The sequence below is a fragment of the Taurulus bubalis genome (assembly GCF_910589615.1).
Source record: "Taurulus bubalis genome assembly, chromosome: 2".
NCBI classification, from domain to species: domain Eukaryota; kingdom Metazoa; phylum Chordata; class Actinopteri; order Perciformes; family Cottidae; genus Taurulus; species Taurulus bubalis.
The window spans coordinates 18,676,875-18,699,910 of NC_136590.1; the positions used below are offsets into that span (position 1 = coordinate 18,676,875).

General features: G+C 45.1%; 1 protein-coding gene across 1 annotated transcript in view; it reads left to right on the forward strand.

The window, feature by feature from the left end:
* Positions 1-845: 845 nt before the first annotated feature.
* The window catches only part of spag9b (sperm associated antigen 9b), a gene marked incomplete at its 5' end in the record, with an annotated part of 41,074 nt that continues 18,883 nt past the window's right edge, over positions 846-23,036 (forward strand). The window contains 5 exons of the mRNA XM_079214084.1: positions 846-1,145; positions 9,953-10,073; positions 13,979-14,049; positions 14,532-14,629; positions 21,948-22,095. Of these exons, the coding sequence (XP_079070210.1) occupies positions 846-1,145; positions 9,953-10,073; positions 13,979-14,049; positions 14,532-14,629; positions 21,948-22,095 (738 nt within the window). The remainder of the gene's footprint in view (positions 1,146-9,952; positions 10,074-13,978; positions 14,050-14,531; positions 14,630-21,947; positions 22,096-23,036) is intronic.

Consider the following 23,036-nt stretch of genomic DNA (forward strand, 5'->3'; position numbering starts at 1 on the left):
TCAACAACGTACGTCCACTTTTCGCTCTACGTATGTATGTATACGTATGGCAGCACAACTACATTGTTTGTGCTGCAGCTGTAAAGTGACAGGGAATAAATGGAGTAAACCAGGGGCTGAAATTAATTTGCAAGGTAAATAAGTGGGACAAGAGTGGGACAGACAATTATTAGACTTGCTCTTCCCCCAGCTACAAAATCAACCAGGATGTATTTTAATCCGTGGTTTGTTCTCCGCCCCTTAAACGTCACATAACAGCAACTATATAGCTTTATGAGCGAGGGGTCACATGAAATAAACAAGACTCCCTAACGGGCTGGCCGTGTTCACACTCTTTCGCTGAATCGTGGTGCTGTGGCCTTCTAGCAGTTTTGTAGCGCTTTTGTTTGTTTTATGTGCACGCTTGTCTTTTTTGTCGTTTCGCAGAATTACTTTATTTCCCCTGTATATCCGGTAACCACTGAAACAAACTACAATCCCGCCGGTCTAATTCAACGGTATCGTTTCACTGCGTTCATCGCGATCTCTCCGACGGCACTTGAAGGCAGCAGCAGGAGCTCATCTGTTGGACACAGGGAAACTAATCAGGAGCCAAGTGAAGACTTTTCAGTCCAGTTCGCTACGAGGCTAGCGAGTAGCGAGCATATAAAGTCAGCCGCCTGAGGAATACACACTTTAGTGTTTTTATTAAGTACACCGTCTCTTCTGTACACTTCACGCCACTCAGCCATGTTTTAGGAGCGCCGCGTCGTTGCGCTTAAAGTAGCGAGCAGACCGCCTTTTGGCCAGCCGAGGCTTGCGGGCTAGCTCATTAACGTTAGCCTGGGAGCGGAGCGCGAGGAAAAATGGAGCTGGACGACGTGGTCCTGTATCAGGACGAGTCCGGCAGCGCCACCATGATGTCCGAGCGGGTCTCCGGTCTGGCCAGCTCCATCTACCGCGAGTTCGAGCGGCTCATCGAGCGCTACGGTGAGGACGTGGTGAAGGAGCTGATGCCGCTGGTGGTCGCCGTGCTGGAGAACCTGGACTCGGTGTTCGCCGTCAACCAGGAGCACGAAGTGGAGCTCGAGCTGCTGCGCGAGGACAACGAGCAGCTCGTGACCCAATACGAGCGCGAGAAGGCGCTCAGGAAGCACACGGAGGAGGTGGGTTTCACCGCCGCCCAAACTAATTTATAACCCCGGATTATGGATTACAGGCGCGTATTATGTACTTTGGTGAGATTAAATGTCGAACCCAATTCCAATATCTGGCAATTTTCGGTGCTTGTCAACTAACGCCACCTATTATTATGTCATTAAGCACGAATTAGTACTTTATTAAAAAAAGAAACGTACCAACCAGTATGCCAGAAATCCTAGATAGAAGACACCCTAAAAGTACATTTGAAAAAATAAAAATACAGTTTAAATTGGTTGTTTCCTTCCCACGGCACATTTAGAAAGGAATAGCAACTTTAAACCTTGTTTTTAAAGACACAGCTGGATGGGTTGGACGTCAGGTCTCTAAAGCGCAGCTGCAGAGCATCTTGAAAAAACCTCAGCGTTTCTGTCAAAACCCCACGTGTATGCAAAACCAAATCCCTGATTTTGTGTGACTTCTGCCGCCTCCAATTCAAATTAGAACCTCGGTGATTATATTACACCCTGATTGAGACGCACCTATTGCTGCCGTGACTTCACCACTAACAAGTGTAGCCTGTGTTTTGGACAGTGACACACGCACACAAACGTAATCGCAGTGGCGGTCACCCGCAGTGCATTGGGTGAAAAAGCCCCGGGGGATGCTGTGCGGAACGTCTCTGAAATAAAGTGACCAAGAAATAGTCGAGTTGTTGGCCTTTCAACCAGGCCTACCGAACCAGAAGTGGCTTTTTTCTTTTTAAATGTATTTTTAAATTACAGCCTAGACTCGTCCACAGTGACACACATGTCAGTGAGCCCTTTACTGCCAATTCTTTATGTTCATCTTTTGCAACAGTGACCCCGGTCCGCTCCTCTGCCAGTCAGGTGGTGATGGACTCTGTAGTTCCCAGTGCTTTTGCCATGACACACAACTGTGACAATTTGCTTTCTGGTAAATTAAGCTAAATATGAATTGCTGTAATGATGTGGCTCTTCCCCCTTTTTGTTGTTCAATGTTTAATGTTGTGTGCTTGTCTCACACACACACACACACACACACACACACACACACACACATACGCACGCACGCGCGCGCAACACAGCTCTAAAAACAATGTGGTTACAGCTGTAGCCAAGGTTACAAAAAAAATCGGTGAATCTGTTTGAATGTTTGGTATAGTATGGTATGTCAGTATATTCATATATATATATATATATATATATATATATATATATATATATATATATATATATATATATATATATATATAAAATCATGTTGCATACCCCTCCGAAAGATAGTCCTGCACTTGACTGATGATTTCAAATGTATTGATAAATTCCCAAATCCAACGTAAGAGCTGTGCACAAAGGCACATAACGATAATTATGTTAGCTTACTCCTCGTTTGCGTTAATCTCTCACACACACAGCCAACACTCACGCCAATTTCCTTAAAACATACAGTTATTACAACTTTAACTAAGCGTGTGCCTCTTCCTAAGTGCTAATACTGTTACAAAACTGACCATATTTTCTGTAGCTTTTGACATTCACTCCTCGCACATTGCAACTTCCTTTTTAACTTTTCGAGCTGCCTTCAAAATAAAAGCGTCTAATTTTACAGGAAACCAGATAAATGTAGCTTAACGCAGGCAACGAAAACAACAACATTGATTGACAAACAATTTCTAAAGCCAGAACACAAATTGGGTTACTTACATATATAATAACCGACAGCATGCCGCCAAACAGCTAATTTTGTGCCATCTTTGACGTGCCTTTTAAAAACGCTGGCTGTCTACCGGTGCTCCGGCAGCACTCGTCATGCAAGGCCAACTCAAAAGCCCCACAAAACGTCACACAATCAATTATTTTGGATAAAATGTGCCCGTTTTTATCCACCTCCATTGTGTTTCTTCACCGCAGTCCTGTGTCCGAGGGTTGCAATGTTGACTTGGCCTGATATGCTAGCTTCATTGAAATGCTTAGCTTGACGGAGTTATTACATTACATTTCATTTAGCTGACGCTTTTATCCAAAGCGACTTACATGTTTGATCTATACACCGTAGACACAGCAACGGAGAGCAATTAGGGGTTGAGTGCTCAAGGACACATCGACATGGACTAGCAGAGCCGGGGTTCGAACCACAGACCCTCTGATTTGAAAAATGGGCATGCTAACCACTGAGCCACAGTCGCCTCAGTTGTTATCCATGTGTGTCCTGGTGTTCTCATGTTTTCTTAATTTTTTTTTTTAAGTGCTTCATGTCCCTTACTCTGTATAATCTCTCCTCCAACACCCGTTTGAGAGAAGACCTTTGGTGGAGAAACTACAGGTAAAACACCTGGTCCCAGATCAACCGGACATCACCATAAGACAACAGACTGGCGTGAAAGGGAGCAGTTTGAGCTTCTGTGCAGACGGCTAAGCAACACCAGGACGGTTTGGCTAAGCTAGCTGCTGGATGCAGTCAAGCTAACGCCGTATTTTACTTTCCATGCTTGCTATTTAAATCAACGGGGACCAATCCAGCATGGGCAGCTACGAGAGTTAGCGTTTGGTCTCCTTTGAAGAGCAGTGCTCGTGCTTGCACTCGTCGCTGTCATGTTGTTATAATGGCGCCTCGAGAGACTAGCCCTGACGAGAACGAGAGACTGGAACGCGCACCCTAGGGTCAAATGAGAATGGTCCCACAGTGAGTCTTTTTTAGGGCGCTGATTGAATAAATTGTATGTCACTCATTTATGTCTTGTGATTGGCTAAACTGCTTATTAGACCAGTGTTCCTTCCAAATGGACCTGGCCCCAGCACGTGCACGGCGCAGCAGAGACGTACACAGGGGCAGCTGAGAGGTGCACTAGCAGAGAGGACAAGCAGGAAAAGCATATATTTTTGCGCATATATCTATTTACAAATATTACTGGGTATATTCCATAGCTCAAAAACACAAATATTGACAATTTGTATAATTTATTAATATTTTTATAATTAATACTTTTATAAATCTTTTTTTTCTTTTTGGTGCCTGAAGGTGGGGCCAGGCCCCATGGCCCTCTATTGGCTGGCCGCCACTGCTTGGTTTGTTCTTTTCAGCTAAAGATCAGTGCTGTGTCTGCGACTTGAAGTTCAAGCATAACACGTTTGGCACAAACCTGAACTGATTGTTTCCAGATAATACAAACTAAAACTAAACAGAAGTACAAATCTGTAACTTATAATTGCCCTGTTAACCTTTTTAAAGTGGTGGCCGTCATGATTTAGATTGGATTTAATGATGGGTAGTAAATTATTATTGTGAATAAAACAAAAACCCTTAAATTAATTTCTTCATTAATTGATGTGAGTTTTGCGGCTCGGTGTGTTTTCCCGAGTTGTTGACATTCGACTTGATCAATGTTGAATGACGAGCCCCACGGGTCACAAAGCAGTGTGTTTAATAATTCATGTCGTAACACGTTGCTAAGGCTTTTAAAAGACCAGTGCACACAGGGTTTTCCATCGCTATGCTATAGGTTTACGTTCGACTTGTTCCCCTCTCGCCACTGTGTGTCAAATACCCGATCCTGTCACAAACTAGTTCCTCGCTCAGCGGGGCAACCTGTTAGCTGTCATGTTGTTGTGAGCGGGGATCTTCTTACGCTGGGACGATGCCCCGGGTCCCGCCCTTTTGACTCTACATCCTCTGGGGGTCAGCTTCTGTTCCAGTTCAGGAACTTGAGTGAACAGTCGCAATACAGGATGTGCCATTTAGAGGTCATGGCTGTGCCAGGACGACGTTGATGATGCTTTGGTGAGGGAAATATCTGATCAATGAATAAATCAATGAAGCGCTTGAAAATCTGACCACGCATTTGATGCTAAAGATAAGGGATGTTTATTTTGATAATGCTTTTAAATGGGTCATTCATAGAAGTCAAACTTTAAAAAAAGTTATATTTATTGAATAAAATCTAATAAGTATAAAGCATACATGTATGCAGAGAAAAAGCTAAATTAAAACATTGTAAATCTTAAGTATTTTAAATGGCTTCTAATGGGTACATTCAGCAATGCATGTGCTTTTTTAGGATAGAGTTGATTTAGGATAGAGTAGGTGAAAATACAAATTTAACTTAAAGTAAAACGGAGACCCAGAATGCCCGTCCCACTCCACACAGCAGATCTTTCCAAAGTAAGCCAAGTGTCTTGTTCTCATTCGCAAACCTCTACTGCCTCGCCTCCGTTTACTGGCAGATTGTGGCCTTGCATAACATTAAGTGCCAACCCCTGACCAAACCAGCTGTTGCCACGTTTATCGGCTCTAAACCAGTTGATGGAAACGTGCTTTATTATCGTGTTTTCATTTTTTTGCAATGTTTTAAAGGTTTTGCAATGTTTTAAACCTGCTGTTTCTACCATACATTCTTTCAAAAACTCCTTCAGAGAAAGGCTTGCTGGCTTTTGCTATTTTGAATGCTAGCAAAAAACTTGCCTTGGTGCTTGATTCTTGTATAGCAGTTTGGCGGAGAATTTCTTTTTTGCTGACTCTTTAAATTGGCTGCCAACCTCTTAGCAGTAGCCGCCCGTTCTGTTGTTGACTGTTGGCTAGCATAGTTAGCAGAGCAGAGCCGTGTGCGCAGCAGAAGGCATTACAGCGGTCTTTCTGCTGCAGCAGAACACACACACGAAAAGCCTAAAAGAGCGCTGTGCAATAAATAAGCATGAAGAAACATCAACGCTGGTCTGTTGTGGTCATCGTGCTTCGGGAAACTGAACTTGGGAACGGAGAAGCGCTACAGCGGTCTTTACTTACTTTTTTAATGTTATGATAATTATAATACTCGACGGGCCGGATTAAAATGCCCCGCGGGCCGTTGTTTGCCCACCTCTGATCTATAGGGTGGTGCTTTTTCTTGTGCGTACTACCCGGTTCTTCTGTTTATCTGCAAGAAGTAAAAAAAAAACGTACAGGCGACAACCTCTATTTTGAAAAGTGAAGCCAATGCTGAAGTGCCTTGAACTTTAATCCTTTCTAATGGCCTTCAGTGGGCGACTCCTCTGGTTGTATAGAAGTCTATGAGAAGATGACTCATGATGAGTTTATGGTCTCAATCTCTGGTTTCAAGTCTTCAATAGACCATAAAGCAGAGTATGCTTTAGGGCGTGGCTACCTTGTGATTGACAGGTCGCGACCACGGCGTTGCCAGGTCTGGGAGTTGCTGGTGTTTTCGTCTCAGAACTTAAACCTTTTCAAATTGGGTTTTCAGTTCAATAAAAGATAATTGCATCGTTTTTGTTCGCCGAACAATATCTCATTCAGTGTCCGGTTGGACTTGCTCCACCCTCTCGTGTCCCTTCTGGTTGCAAAAAATGAAATGAAAACATAGCACACAAACCAATAATTAACGTCAGTGACTACTTCCACTTGTGTCATAGTCTATGAAAAGCTGCGACTGCGCATGAGAGGATATTTACCGGGAACAAACTTCCAGATATTGGGACTTTACTAAAAAATTACAGAAAAGGCTATCTGGAAAAATAGTTGCATCGCTCGTTACAGAGCAGCGAATTGGAAAATTGTGTATGAATATCATCGATAGTAGGAACTTAATCAGGCGATGATCAGTGCAAGTCTTTATACAGACACGTCGAGACATACAAACATGCCTTTCCACATCTCCTAATCCCTCCGCTGTGTTGATACTAGTCACATTTCACACGGCTAACTCGTCACACAAGCAGCCACTTGCTGAGGCCAGCGAGCAGCACGGACTCGGTTACTAAGCTAAGCTCTCTTTGGGTGACAGATCACTCTTGAAGCAAGGAAGCACATTAATCTCACCAAACAAATACATTGTGCTAGCTAAATCCTGCTTTTCACTGCTCCGAGCCCAGAGGAATACCTTCCTCTTTAGTAGTTTGTCTCGCCAGAGGAGAGGAAAAGGCAAGGCAGGAAATTCTTGGGGGGGAAACGGCACTTCCCTCCAGTTATTTTGCCCTCTTGGGGTTGTCTGCTGACCTGCAAACGGTCACAGCTTAGTCGCATACAAAGCCAGCTGATTGAGCATCGTGGACCACTGACATGACATCTAGTAACACACATGAGTTACACACCGTAGCATAGGCCCATGTGACATGAGCTAAATTGTGTGTGTGGGGGATTAGAAAGGCCAAACCGTGACTGACATTTTGAGCAGCATCGCTCCAGCAGTGGCAAAGTGGGTTGGCCGGTCGCTCTGTCACTTTGTTCCATAATGAAATATCTCGGTAACTACTGGATCGCCATGCCATTTTTGTACAGACAGTTGATGAATCAGACTTTTTTCTCTTTTCTCAATGAATTCACTTGTCAATATATATCTTTCAAACTGTTGTTTTTGTCCCAGAACACAAATCATATATTATATTATTATTTATATATTTTTTGGTGTGGGGGGCCTTACTTACCCGTGTTGTCCGAGGTGCCGCATTATCATCAACCCACAGCCCAAAAACGCGAAAAGGAGTTGATTTCCCTCTCTGTTAATTGAGTGCCAAATACACTGGAGCCCTGTGTGTGTGTGTGAGTGTGAGTGTGAGTGTGAGTGTGAGTGTGAGTGTGAGTGTGTGTGTGAGTGTGTGTGTGTGTGTGTGTGTGTGTGTGTGTGTGTGTGTGTGTGTGTGTGGTGCTCGGAGACAAAGGGAGCATTATACATGCAGCGTAGGGGGAAGAGTGAATGTTAAAGCGCTGGAACACTCATTCTCTGGAGCGTTGTCATATGCGCAAGCCTCCTTCACATGATGAGCAACAGTGAGAGCGAGAAAAATGTTGGGAGTTATTCTCTAAGAACGTGTTGCCATTGGCACGTCAACATGTGCCATCCAAACAGTGCCCTACTCTTCAACTGGTTCAAATCTATCGTCAAATCATTTTCCGGTTCACAGTTTAAAACTATCAGAAACTAAGGCCATTAACCGTTTGCGTTATTGTTATGTCCAGTAGCAGATTAGGGGGCACCCCTACCATGAACCCTGTAGTGAAGTCTGTAGTCTAGCCCAATGCTATGTTAATGCTCTTAGTAGGTTTACATGGGAAATGCTGCATTATTACCAATACCTCAGTACCTGAAATGTCTGAATAATCTCTTCACCCCCTAACTAACTACATTTCACAATAAGGCCAAATCTATTCATATATTTTGTCTTAGTATGCTACATTTGTGAGCTTTGAGAGCCCAAAGGTGGAGAAAAACATGTCAGCCCCTCGACTTCAAAAGAAGAAAAAACGAGTCAGTGGTCAAGAATTCACAAAAGCAGTTTGAAGAAACACCTTTTTGTTCGACACCGCCAGTCCTCATCATGTGATGTGTACCTCAAGAACAGGGGCTGTTTTGTAACTAGGGCGCTCAGGTGATCCTCATCTCCTTGCAGATGACTCCCACACCCCCAAGGCCGGTCTGCGGGGCCTTTTATCCACAGTGAGCATCACAAGACTGCATGTTTACAGGCCTGTCATCAGACACCTGACTCTGCAATCAGCTGAGCTATCAATAGACATGCTCTCAATAAGGAAACCAGAATTTAGTTTTTTTAGGCCGTTTGCATTTACTTTTTAGAACCGTTTGAATGTTAAAGGGACAGTTTGCCCCCAAAATCAAAGATGGCCTCTTACCGATTGGGTTACTCAACATAATGTACAGACCTGGTTGAGAGCTGTTTAATGTAAGAAATACGGCTGATCTCTCAAACTCCGCAACTTGCACCAAAGCTATTTAGATTGATAAATGGCACTACAGATTAGAGGAATAATACGTGCTTTTGATTTTGGGGTGAACGTTCCTTTTTTCTCATTTCTTTTTTGGCGTGCCTTGCCATTGCTGTCAGTTTAAATATCCGCATTTACTCTGGTTCTAGTTTTCCTCCACATTCCTTGGATACTTGTCCCGATCAGAGACCAATCTCCGTCGGAGTTCGTTAAAGTTGCATCTGATCTCATCTCTTCACAAGCAAAGTGTGAATTGCCACCAGGGAGCAATCGGTGACCCCGCCAATACATGGATTACATTTTGACTTAACGGTGGGTTTGTAGCTGGAAACAGTTTGGAAAAACCGGGTTAAAGTCCTCAGTGTCCATTCTCGCGCTTGACCCTGACACCCATTTTCCTCTACGGTAACGGATCATGCTTATTTCTTTCATCACCGGTGAGTGTTGCCCAGTGTGCTTTGTGATTGGTGATTTAGTTTCTCCTGATAGTCATAGAGGTCTTAGTCCTGAAATCCCCCGGAGAGAAGGACTGAGGGTAGTGAAAACAGCTGCTGTGAAGATTTGATAAAACAACGTGACACTAATACCAACTGCCCATGAAACTGTGTCTGTACACACACACACACACACGCACCGTTTTTTGTTTTGGTGAAAAGGCTGGTGATGTGCACCTGTTGTTGTGCAGAGCGCTTAAATGACTTTCACAATAGACGGATGCTCTACTTTGGACAGACTTTATTCCACTGGAATCACTGTTGATGCTGTTGTTGGCATGAGCAGGTCTTTATTTCTCACTCGCTCACAGACACACACATGCAGAATTTAATCAATAACCGCTCCATTTCAGCCCCAAACTCGACACTCGAAGGGGCTCGGTGTCATCGATGGGGACAACTGTGGTCATTCAGAGCTTGAAGCAGATTTCAGACTAGACTAAGAGGAACTGACATTTCTGTCTCCTGCTGCTGCTGTAGACTCATCTTCCCACCAGTCCCTCTTACTTGGAGTTTCACACATTTTACAGAGCTCGCGCCTATTCCAAAGCTTCGATTAACATACGCTCTGGTCCTTCCCCTCTGTTTCCTGTCTTCATCTGCAGAGGTACATCGTCTTGGAGGACTCCCAGGACGGCGAGAAGAAGGATCTCCAGAGTCGACTGGTGGTGTTGGAGTCGCACACGCGTCAGCTGGAGCTGAAGGCGAAAAACTATGCAGATCAGAGTAAGTCCACAGACACTGGTTTTTGCCATGCTTAACTACTTTTAAACTGGAAAGACGCACGCACGCACGCACACACACACACACACACACACAGACACAGACACAGACCAGAAAAAAAAGTGACCGATCATTAAGTCTTTTCCTGAGCTAAGAAATACTTTTAATTGTTCAGGACATAATTTAGTCTTTCTGAAGTCTCAAGGGAGGTGGTAGTTTTATCAGTCATTAAAAAAAAAAAAAAAAACTCGTGATGTGTGTGTGTGTGTGACTGCTTGTTTGTTTCACCGCAGCACTGTAACATGCGCTTCATTCGTGCTAAGACACTCCCTTCTTTCTGTTTGAGTTTCACCCAGTCTGTAATATTTGTTAAAATTTTCATTACATTCCAGCAGCAATCAATATCTCAAATTTAAAAAAAAAAACGTTATCAGTGGCTGTCACCGTATTAAGCCAGTACAATCATTTCATTAGGCCTAATTGTACCATTACAATAGTCGTGTTCGTTGTTTTTGTTCATTACGATGATTTGGGGGGGTTCAGAGGGAGGCCCGGCAGGACAAGCTGTCGGTATTGCTGACTTGACGCTTCTTCTTGCTAGATTTGAGACTTTTGGAGCTTATTCTGCTCGCTACTTTTTTTGGGGAAAGGAGTTGGCAAACACTGGCCTGTGTTATTTTCAATTGAAACATTTTAAAACGGCGTACTCTTGCTATTTGCTCAAGATTACCAACCCTGTTTTAATCAATAGTGAAAATAATCGTTAGTTGCGACTTCACAGCTACGTGGTTTGCGCAAGTCTTAGTCCAGGCGACAGGTCGGTAGATCTCAGTTCGATGTCTTATTGTTTTTGACATCCAATAATTCCAAAACCAATGCGGACAACAGAAATATTCCCCAGAAAATAGCATGTTGTGGCCACAACGATTATACAGTAAACAAACAATCACTTGTTCAACCTTTTAAAAAAAGTATTATTTCTTCTTTTTTTTCACTTCGACTTTCAGCGGGTCATATTCAGGCTTTTCATGTGGGGGTTCCCTGTAGGACCGCTTCCTTTTTACTCTCCACTCCTCTGTATCTGGCCTGGGTAATTTCTGCTCCGCTCTTCAACCACTAGTTCCTCTCTCATAAGCACACAAAATCACGGTTTACATCGATCTCTGCAGCTGTTGTTTGTACCGTTGCTCCTCATTGAGCAGGTGTTTCCCTCTAAAACCTGTACTTGGTTCTTGTTAACCGAGAGAAGAGAGGGGAAAAATAGAGTTTTTTTTTTTTTTCTGACTTAAAAAACTGAGCTGCAAAGCATGAAGTAGGAAAGGCCCAGAGAACGAGTTGTCACTCTTACGTTTTAAGTGCCGCTGTCTACCTAAAGAACATCAGAATCCGAAACTGTTTATTTGCCAGGAATGTTTACACAAACGAGGAATTTTTCTAGGCGGAAGGTGCATACATTTAGTTTGGTTAGTTTAGTTTAGTTTGGCTGGGATCTGAAAACAGACGGAGACTGAGTCGGGCTGTTTTGGCTACAAACTGATGTCACCTGAGAGCCACAAACAGATGACAACTGAGGTCGACTGTTCAACAGGTGGTTTGTTTCTAATCTATAGTTGTTTTTGTTTTTTTCGTTTGGAGGAGATAGTAACTACATTCATTTCTATTCTTCACCCCGAGATTACTTTTACCATCACAAAGCATATACATTCAAATGAAACTTTTTTTTGTTGAAAATAATTGGAACCTCTTTATTTCTCTAATGAGAATGATCATGAAGGCATATGAGGAAGTCAATACCGTAATCATTCACAGCAAACGCGTTGTATCGTCAGTCCGCACGGGACGTTTGCAAACGCGTTTGCAACATTGTTGCCAGGAACGCAACTTTAACAGCCCCCGCTGCGAGACATAAGCGTCGCAAATATATCAGACAAGTTAAATGCGTTAGTGTTGGGAAAATGTATCGGCAAATTTGAAGTGCTTCATCACCCAAATCAATTGGATTATATTTACGAATAAATATATACTTATGAGGATATATGTACTGTATGCACGTATGAATCATGTATTATATGTATATATATATGTGTAGATTACCATATAACTAGGAGTTTGAATATGTGTATGGGCGGATCAGTATGTATGTATTCATAATCAGAAATTCAATCAATTGAAGCAGTGAAAATAAATTGTGTGTGATTCTCTGTATTCTCATCACGACCACCTTAATCATGTTCTACAATAATGATATGTATGGTGTACTAATAACACTGTCATATAATTATGAGTGCTTTCAACACATCCATAAGTTTCTTAAGAACTAAATAAACTTAAGAACAGCGCGGCATGCAGTGGGTGATAGTCTGTGTCTGAGACAGTGTGGTGATCAATGTCCGCGGCTCGAGAAGCGGAAAAATCTATATCGCCGCGTAAAGGATGGATCTTGGCGATCTGAAAGAAGACTCTCCCTATAAAACTAATATCGCTCCTTCATCAATGAGGAAGGGAGCAGCCTTTTTTGTCCGGTGGGAGTGGCCAGTTTATCCAGTGAATTTCAGTAAGCCTGCCCGGGAGCAGGTTTACATTTTTGGATGTGTTGCTATGGTGATTTATCTAAGCTTGCGTCGAGAAACCGAGAAAGCCTGACCTACGTCATCTTATCCTGACAATTAGCCCGCTAACTCAGTAAGCCAGGTACGAGAAATAGGGCCCAAGGTGGGTCCATCCTTTACATTATCATGACTTCCTGTACGCGGCGATATAGATTTTGCCGGCAAGGAATAATTTATTTACGAGAGCTTCTCGAGCCGCGGACACTGATCACCACAGGCGCAGCCGATCGTCCGTCTGACAGACACAGACTATCAGCCGCTGCATGCTGCGCTGTTCTTAAGTTTATTTAGCTCTTAAGAAACTTATGGATGTGTTGAAAGCACTCATAATTATATGACAGTGTTATTAGTACACCATGCATATCATTATTGTAAAACATGATTAAGGTGATCGTGATGAGAATACAGATAATCACACACAATTTATTTTCACTGCTTCAATTGATTGCATTTCTGATTATGAATAATACATACATACTGATCCGCCCATACACATATTCAAACTCCTAGTTATATAGTAACCTACATATATCTATCTATCTATCTATCTATCTATCTATCTATCTATATTACATGATTCATACGTGCATACAGTACATATATCCTCATAAGTATATATTTATTCGTAAATATAATCTGATTGATCTGGGTGATGAAGCACTTAAAATTTGCCGATACATTTTCCCAACACTGACGCATTTAACTTGTCTGATATATTTGCGACACTTATGTCTCGCAGCGGGGGCGATGTTAAAGTTGCGTTCACGACAACAACGTTGCAAAAACTTTGGAATATTCGCAACGCGTTTGCAGTGAATGACTACGGTATTGACTTCCTTATATGCCTTCATGTTCATCTCCTGCTTCTCATCAGAAAAATAAAGAGGTTCCTCTGAGTTTATTTGCCATTGTACTGTTAGACCATCGTGGTGTCAGTGCTCCATTATTATCCCTTCTGAAGAGGAGCGCGCGCGCGCATTTATCCAGATGACTGACGTTAAGATGGAGATTAGGACATTTGCTTGACTTTGTTTAGCCAGGTACGAGAAACAGGGCCCATGTCTGATTCGGAGAGGTGAACCGATACCTATCAAGGCTCTCTGCTTTGTTGCTTCGGAGGGGTTTGCTGATGCTTGGTGGCCCTCTTCTGGCTCTGACATGGTATTGCAGCTGCTCCTCTTCCTGTAACTGCAGTTTTGCGACACCTGTCAGTACATCTTGCTCTCGATCTTGCGACTTGTTTTAACACATTAACTTTAAAAATAAAAACAAATAATTGTCTCTTATTTTTTCGTCCAGTTGGCAGATTGGACGAGAGAGAAGCGGAGCTCAAGAAGGAGTATAACGGCCTTCATCAGAGACACACTGAGGTATGCCCATCTGGGGGGGTGTGTGTGTGCTCAAACACTCGTGCACTCATACAGTATACTCCTTTCACAACACAATAACCAATAAGGTCTATGTTCATTTATTAGTCTATTCTGAAATAAAAATATGAAATAATCGTGGAACATATTAGAGGTGGTCACTGACTCAATTTGGACCTGGGTGAGGAACTTATCTTGGTTTATTACCTGTTAACTATGATTGTAGCCATATAACGGGGAAACAATGAATGCATGAATTAATTGAATATTCACTGCCACCCCACTCAATGTACATTATCTACAGAAATATGAGAATGGGCTCGAGTTAAGATCTTGAGTTCTGATGGAGCGAACAATTATATCACATGACAAGATTTTAGTTTTTTCCTAAATCCCTTTTTAGAAGCACTGGCTCTTTAGAGATTCAATTAATGTTGTCTATTTTAGCTAATTCCCCGATTCATTTTGTGCTCCACACCTTCCAGATGATCCACAGCTACATGGAGCACCTGGAGCGATCGAAACACCAACATGCCGTCGCTGCAGCAGAGCCCTCGGAGGCAGGTGCACCGGCCAGAACACGGTGAGACTCCTCTCTCTCTGCGGTGTGTTTGTTCATTCTTAACGTGTGTTGTCAGTTGCACAAGTGCCTTGACTTCAAATCGAAACCTAAATTGAAGACTTTTGTTTTGGTCAACACAATTTTAAGTATGAATTGTGAGATCAGTGTATACAAATGTATAGTTGTGAATTTCGTATCGGAAATGTAATCTTTTTTTTTTCTGACCAAAGAAAATCAATGGATAGTTTTAAGGCGGTCTAGAATTAACTTGATTTTAAGTAATGGCAGTCCAGTTAAAAAAAAAGATAGTAACGCTTTAAACCTTACTAAATGTAAACTATCTCCCTGTCATTACACTCAGTAGGAATTGGATTTCAAGACATGTTCTAAGTATGAGTGAGTCTCCTAGTTTCATTACCCTGTATTGTAGTAGATTTAACCACTGTGCGCTCTACACGCACACAGCTTGCCTTCAGGCAAGTTGCTGAAATGGGTCGGACTGCATCTCGGCAGGGAAATCGAACAAAGAAGAAAACAAACAAACTGGAAAAGCAGAATTTGAAAGCGACCGTAAAACTGTGCTGAGGGACGATATCGGGAGTTTGTAGGTAAAAATTCATATCGTGAGAGGATTCTGACCTGAAATGGTGGTCAGAAGACCATGTGTGGGAAGGGAGACCTTCGTTATAAACTGCAAAAAGGAATTCAGTGGGACGCTGTTTAGAACAGGGCTGTTGGTTGGCTGCTCTCCGAGTAATCTCCCTCCACGGGATGATGAGCTTAGTGGTTGATTGCTCACTTGCAGATTATTTCTACCGTAGGAGGTCAGTCATTTCATCACAAGGTTGGTATTGTGGACTGATGGATGGATGAAATTAGGGCTGCAACAACGAATCGATAAAAATCGATTAGCAAAAGTGTTGGCAACGAATTTTATTATCGATTCGTTGTGTCGCGCGACTATTACGGCAGTCATAAAGTCGCGGAGAGAAAAAAAAGAGCGGCGTAGAGCCGCCAGCGTGTCTGAGATTGGAGTGAGAGACTGAGAAACGTTGAAGTCGTGATCTTAGCAAAAATAGAACATCTTGGATGTGACGTGTCGAGCCTTGGCCAACCAGCGTTAAGCGTCTACAGCGGCTTTATTTCCCTCAAACTTGTTGTTAATGGAAGCTAGTCAGCTTGCTAGCTTGCTATCACGTTAGCTAATGTGTTTGGGTTGTGTATTGTTGTTAAAGTTACGTTATGTTCCGTTACAGTTCAGTCTTGCTTGTAGAAAACCGTAACGTGGTGAAACATGCCGTAACCCCCCGGTCTGGTTCAGTTCACGCTGTCACTCGTTAACGTTAAACCGGCACACCGGCGGATCTGGCTGCAGGTTGTTTTTTTACTCAGAGTAGACTGAATCAAATCACGTAGTTGGGCTTAGCCAACAACGTCATTTCGTGGTCGTAAGAGGCCCAGAATGAAATAGTTTAAGGAAGAGGACTCGATATGTAGCTCAGCTTGATGCAGAGCTGAGATGAGGTGGAGCTGGGCCTGAAGGTTTCGGTCAAAACAGACGTGAGAGGAGCAGTGCAGAGCAGTACAGCTTCCCACTGTCCCAGTGTTTCATACATATTGATAAAGCAGGGCATGCTAAAGCAGCCTCTGCTCCAAGGAGATCAATTACAGTAAAAAGGCAGATGTAAAGCATACATGTGTATGTTTTTAGTGTTAGTCCATTTTAATCTAATTTGTTTAATTAACAGCTCGGGGATGTTCAAGGAGCAACCTGTTTGTGCTTTCTGAACATGTTTTGCACTGTCACTTCTGTTTTTGAACAAAGGGTTGGTAATCAATGTTTTTTTGCTTTTTTATCCGATTCATCGATTAATCGAAAAAATAATCAACCGATTAATCAAATAATCGTTAGTTGCAGCCCTAGATGAAATGCCGCTAACATTCACTTTGCCCTCAAAGCCTCTAATCAAAATGTCACATTGTCTCACACTTTAGGTTTATGACCAAATCCCTGCAAAACTAGACATTTTCCCATCACCCTCTACTGTTTAGTGCTAATTAAACTAAATGATATATTGTACTAAATCAAAAAGTACTAGCATGCTAAAATGCTAATCGAAGGCAGTGAACCTGCTAAACATCAGACATCAGCATTTAGCTCAAGCACAGCCTCACAGAGCGGGATTTAAAAAATAAATAAATGAACATCCATCAGCTGTTTGATGAGCTCCATTCAATTTATCATGCAACTGATTGAACCAGTTGGCTGCACCTTTTGAGGAAATGGGCGTGTTCTTAACGACGAGGTGAATGTCCCTTCTTAAGTTTTATTTGTAGGACGTGTTCTATTTCATCCTTACTGACCGCCAGAGGCAGTGTTTTCACACTGGATATCTTCCGTCTCGCGCTTGCGCAGTTCGAGTACGTATACCAAAAACGTCACGTGTGACCTCGGATGAGTCCTCCGCCGGGTATAACTTCCGGCCTCATCCTGAGATCAGGTCCTTTTTCATCTTCTCGCTACGCAGGCTAATGAATGTTGTGTTAGCATCAGCTAAAGCTGAACTTGTGTAAACGGAGCTCGTCGCCGGTAGCCTTGTGACCTCCGGTCGGAGTCGCGGGTCTCTCGCCCTCCAAAGGCTGCGACAAGCTGTACCCTCGTAGGAGGGAACGATGCGCTCGGCATCCGGACCGTCGAGCCGGGCAGCATACCTATCCCCGGTCATCACCTCTACACCGTGAAGTATCGGGTGAGATCGACTAACATTATTTGCCGACAGCAGCAGATCCCACGATTTGGCAGGGCGCTCTGAGGAGCGCTAACAGGCGCACCACTCGGCGCGCCGCTGGGCGCGCCCGTCAGACTGTGCCGGCCTGTCTCCACAGTAGCACAGTGCTCTGAAGAAAGCGCTGAAGCTTACTGGCTGATCACCAATAATCACAGCTGCTGGACTAGTGAAGAGAGCGCTGCGCTCCCCTCTCCTAGACAGACTGTGCCTGACCTGTTCCCACAGGACGGTGCTTCCTTCTTTTCTTTTCCCTACCACTAGCTCGGTGCTCTAGAAGAGGCGCTGGAGCTACTGCTAGAACATTGAGTCACGGTCATGTTTTACCTTGCCGGCTGTGGGACCTGTTTGGCTACCCTCCAGCCTGAAGACGGCCATGACCTTTGCCCCTCCTGTCTGGGCCTCGGGCACCTAAGGGAGGGTCTCTCGGCAGACCCATGCATGAACTGCGGCATTATGCCTTACGCAGTGAGGGTCGCTAGATTGGCTGAGGTGGAACGCCTGAGGGGTGGGGGTGACCTCCCATCAGGACAGCCGGATCCAGCCCAACAGACTCGGGTCAAACGCCGGCTCAGATGAAGTCTCTTCTCCTGACCCTCCACCCTAGTGCGGGGGGGACTGGGGCATCAGATCCACCCCTGGCCGAGCCGGTCCTAGAGGAGGACATTGTCTCGTTGACAGCGTAAGGCAATTTCTTCACTGACTACAGTGACGGGCAGGCCTCCCATTCTTCCGGGCCTAGTTCCCATTCCTCAGCCCATACTCCTTCAGAGGGGCCAGTCGACGACTCCATGGGGTCCGTCATTCGCATGGCACTGGCACACCTGCAACTGAACTTAAAGCAGCCGGAACCCGCACCGGCTAGTGCTTTCTTCAGGCGCGTTCCCACCCCTGCCACCTTTTCTGTTCCTCCCTCAGAGGAATATCTGAGGGAGTTGCACGCATGTTGGAGGAACCCCAAGGCTCACTCCCGTCTCTCGGCAGATACCCGAATCCTGGCGTCCATGCAGGAGGCGGCAAGATGTGGCCTAGAGCACATACCACCCGTCGAGCCTACTATTGCGTCTCTCATAATTTCCCCTGAGGAGACTCTGAGGCCGGACGCCAGGTGTCCTCGACGCCAATGTCGGATCACGGACGACCTGCTTTGCCAATCTTACAACATGGCAGCACGCATGGGCCGTATTGGCAATTCCCTCTCTCATCTTATGCTTGCCCTCTTAGTTTCTCTGCAGCAGGCTACCTTCGACACTACTGCCACCAGCCTCAGTGACGCTTCACTGCAGGCGTTTGCACTCATGTCTAGGGAACTCGGGCGCATGATGTTGACCCTGGTTCAGACCCGCCGCCAGGTTTGGTTGGCGCAGTCACCCCTGTCAGAGACGTGTAGGCGGACCCTCCGTACTGTCCCAGTCGAACCCGGGGAGCTTTTCGGCTCAGCTGCTCTGCAGGCGCTTCAGCGAACTGTGCAGGCCGTTCAGACCAGGCAGCAGTTCTCCGGCCTCCGCCGAGACATGCCCGCACCCCGCAGACCTAGAGGGTCCACGGCGGCCCCCCGAGGCCATTTTTGGCCCCCAGCTTACCCCAGTAGCCACCAGCGGCCTCAGCGCCCTGGAGACTGGTGCACGTCGGTCGACTTAAAGGACGCCTATTTTCATGTGCCCATTGTACCTCATCACAGACAGTTCCTTCATTTTGCCTTCCAAGGCCATTGTTTTCAGTTCAGGGTGCTTCCATTCGGACTCTCCCTCTCCCCACGAGTGTTCACGAGATGTGTCGCGCCTGCCCTTCTCCCCCTGCAAGCGCAGGGCATGAGGATATTGCCGTACCTGGACGATTGGTAGAACGAAAGTTACGAAGGTAACTACGGTTCTATGAATCCTGCATGACCGCCAGAGTTCTTGGTCACTCGCAAGAAGATTCCGCAGGACCTGATCTCAGGATGAGGCCGGAAGTTATACCCGGCTGGGAACTCATCCGAGGTCACATGTGACGTTTTTGGTATACGTACTCGAACTGCGCAAGCGCGAGACGGAAGATAGCCATTGTGAAAACACTGCCTCTGGCGGTCATCCAGGAGTCATAGAACCGTAGTTACCTTTGTAACTTTCGTTTTAACTGTGACCTTTGTGTCTATGTCCCCCAGCTGGGACATTTGGGTTGATACCACTATAGCTTTTTAAGCAGAGGGTGATTTTAATTCAAATTGCATTCGGACTAACATTTGCAGAGCCTACATTTCCATCAATTGATCTTAAAAGCGTTCAGAAAATGAAGAGTAGACCAGACTGGCAAAGTAACTCCAGATAGTGAAACATTCTTTCTTTAGGCTGACTTTCAATAAGGGCTTCAAATTAAAAAAAGAACATCCCCCCTGTTGATGCAGACAGCACTGCCAACCTCCCTCCCTCTTTCTCACACACATACACACTTTTTGACCAGCCCCCCTGTTTCGCAGCCAATAAGCTGCAGGGAAGAGGCACATGAAACAAGCTGCCTCAGCACCCAAAGAGAGATGGAGAGGGAGGGTTGCCATTGGAGGGAGAGCGCCAGAGTTTTCTAGACTGACCAGCGGCAGCTGCGTCGCATCTCGGCAGAGGCTAGGGAAGCGTGAGGGAGGAAGAGAAGTGTGAAGGAGGAAGGGAAGCGGTGTCGGCTGCCAGATGAAGACACTGGAGGAGAGGAGCTGCAGCCCCTCCCTTCTCTCTGTTGATGATCTGCCACTCTGCTTTCAATCAATCAGTGCTGCGGAAGCCACCAGGATTACCGTTTTGGGACCGCCGCGTTCTGCCTCTGACCTGCCTCTGACCTGCTCCCACCCTCTGTCTGCCTCTCAGTCGAGCTGCAGAACACGCCGCCTGCTAGACCGGGTCTTTGACCCTCGTTGTAGATAAAACTTTGCCAGTGGTTATTAATGTCCAATCGGAGGTCTGCCGAGGTGAATTTTGTGCTTCAGTGAGTCACTCGCCCCCCTCCAACCCCACTGGTCCTGCATTGAGGCACTGGGCCATGATCTGGGGGGGGCCATGAGCCCCGGGTGTATGCTGCTGTTTGTTTTCGGCTTCGTAGGGGGAGCGGTGGTCATCAACTCTGCTGTGCTGGTCTCTCTGTCAGTGCTGCTGCTGGTTCACTACTCTGTCGCCACAGGCGGCTTCCCTGCCCTGCCTTCCTTACCCAGAGCCAGCAGGTACAACTTGTATGTGTGTATGTTCTCTTTAATGTGTGATGAATCAATTTACCCCCCCCGGCTGTGATCTGTAGCCGCTGCCAGCTTGTAGCCATGTGGTTGTTGTGTTGCTGCCATGTGGGTGTGATATAGTCAGACAGTATGAGACTGCACTCTAAAAAGTAGGTCAAGAGAGAGAGGGGGGTGGCAGAGTCGTATCTGGAAGACTATGCCACATTTTAAATATGTCGCCACAGTTTAAAGAGGTTTATGATTATTGTCATGATTTAATTACCGTGTTTTCAAAGATGAAATTGGTAGTGGAGGACCGATGCATGAGCATGTGGTGTTATTTTGTGTTTTTTTTTTTTTTTTTTTTTTTTTTTTTTTTCTCTTCTTCCTCACCTCGTCAGTTCAAATAGTAAAAGGCAGCATTGGCTACTTTCAGTGGCCTGCATGTGACCTCTTCCTCTCAATATGGTGGTGTGTCCATTGTTTCTGGGCTGCTGCCTTTCATCGCTGTCAGCCTGCTGCTCTTTTCAGTGGCAGCCATTGTTCTGCTGGACTGTGCAATGTTTTAGATTTGTTTGCCATACCTAGCCACTGTAATGAGAATAACTGCAGGTGTGTACCCGATCTGATGCAGTAGAGGGTGGTGGGTATTTGTTCAATGCGTTCTTTTGGCGTTACGGAGTATTATTAGACGTTCAGTGCTTTGGAGTCGCATGAATAACACACACCTCCATGCAAAAGTGAGCATGTGTTATTTATGAGAGCCGGAGATGGTGACAGATATTTGTTCATTGTCAGTTGTTTGCTGACCACCTGATGCCACACAATAGATCTCTTGTGCCACAGAGATGGATACAAATGCATTTGTGTTATTGCCCGATCTATTACGTGGGAGGGGATAGAGTTTATGAGGCAGACAGCTTTATTTCTCTTTCCGCTTCAGGGCCGAGCTGTCCCAAGGTCTTTTCCGCAAAGTCTCGACTCCGACCCGTCACGCAATGCGTTCTTACTGATTACATTATTCTGCATATCTGCTTCCACCACACCCTAAAATAGACCTGCCCATTTATTTTACCGCAAACAAATGAAATGTAGTTATCTGTCTGACTTCAGGCATTTATGGAGTACAGCAGCTGTTCTCGGGACTACTCTCCTTGCTTAAGGTCTCTTTTACTCCCAAATTAATTGTGTTTTCAGGCGCACCAGCAGTGCGGCTCTAAGGAGGCCGACTTCGGGCTGTCGGATAGTCCAGCACTCGTAGCGCAACATTTGGTTCCCAGACGACGTATCCCTCTGACTGTGTTTTTCCCACCGTCTTTTCCTACTCATTTCCCCTTTTTGAATCATCCCTCCTTCCTATTGTCTCTGTGTCCAGAAAAGAGCGTCCCATCTCAATGGGCATCTTCCAGCTTCCCGGGACTGATGGTGTGACCTCTGACCTCCCGAGGGAGCCTGTGGAAACCCCTTCTGAGTCATGGAGATTCAACAACCTTAGCCACCCGCGGTCCAACGCCAGCCTCAAGGTACGATGTGCCGCTTTTCTTTTCACTAGTTATAAAGTGTAAAGTTACCGTCTGAAGTTGGCTTGTAGTGCTTCCCACGGATCGGACTGATGACATCATCCCCGGTTCACTTTTATAAAGAGGTTGCGGGAAAAACAAAATGTAAACACTCAGTGCCAGGAAAACGCCAAAGGAAATGGTGCATTTCTTTTCAGAGGTGTGTGTGTGTGTGTGTGTGTGTGTGTGTGTGTGTGTGTGTGTGTGTGTGTGTGTGTGTGTGTGTGTGTGTGTGTGTGTGTGTGTGTGTGTGTGTGTGTGTGTGTGTGTGTGTGTGTGTGTGTGAGAGAGGTGGCATGGAGCCCAGCGAGCAGTGGAAGTGGTACCATTCGGGGGCCTGCCTTTAACCTCATGGGAGGGGGGGGAAGGACAGTGTCTTCACATTGTTGCGGTTGGAAGCCATGCTGCAAGCAAGGCTCCGCCGTGAATATTAATGGCACCCTAATAAGTATTCATTTGCCGTTGTTACACTTGTACAGGGTCGGATGGACATTTTAGGGGTTTGAGTTTTGATAACCTTCACTGTGACTGACGTTATCAGAACCTGTTTTGGATTCGCTTCATAGCTGGCAGCCGATGCGATGATTCTCACCCTGAGTCCTTGAGTACAATATATGTGTCGCAGTATTTCTTTCTCGTACAACTTGTTCGCAGGGTCACGCGGCGACCTTTGTGTTTTGGTCCCATCTGTTTTCAGAGAGATGAATCTGCCCGAAGAAAAGGGAATATATGTACATTTAAGAAAAAACTGTGGAGAAAGCTTTATCCCGAATATTATTTCGCTTGATGTCTGTGAAAGTCTGTTTTCAAGGTGACCGAGAGATCCTTCTGTGTGGATGCTTTGTTGATGTGCCGATTGATCCTTTTCCACCAGGCCCCATACTATTTATAGGACTGAAGCCACT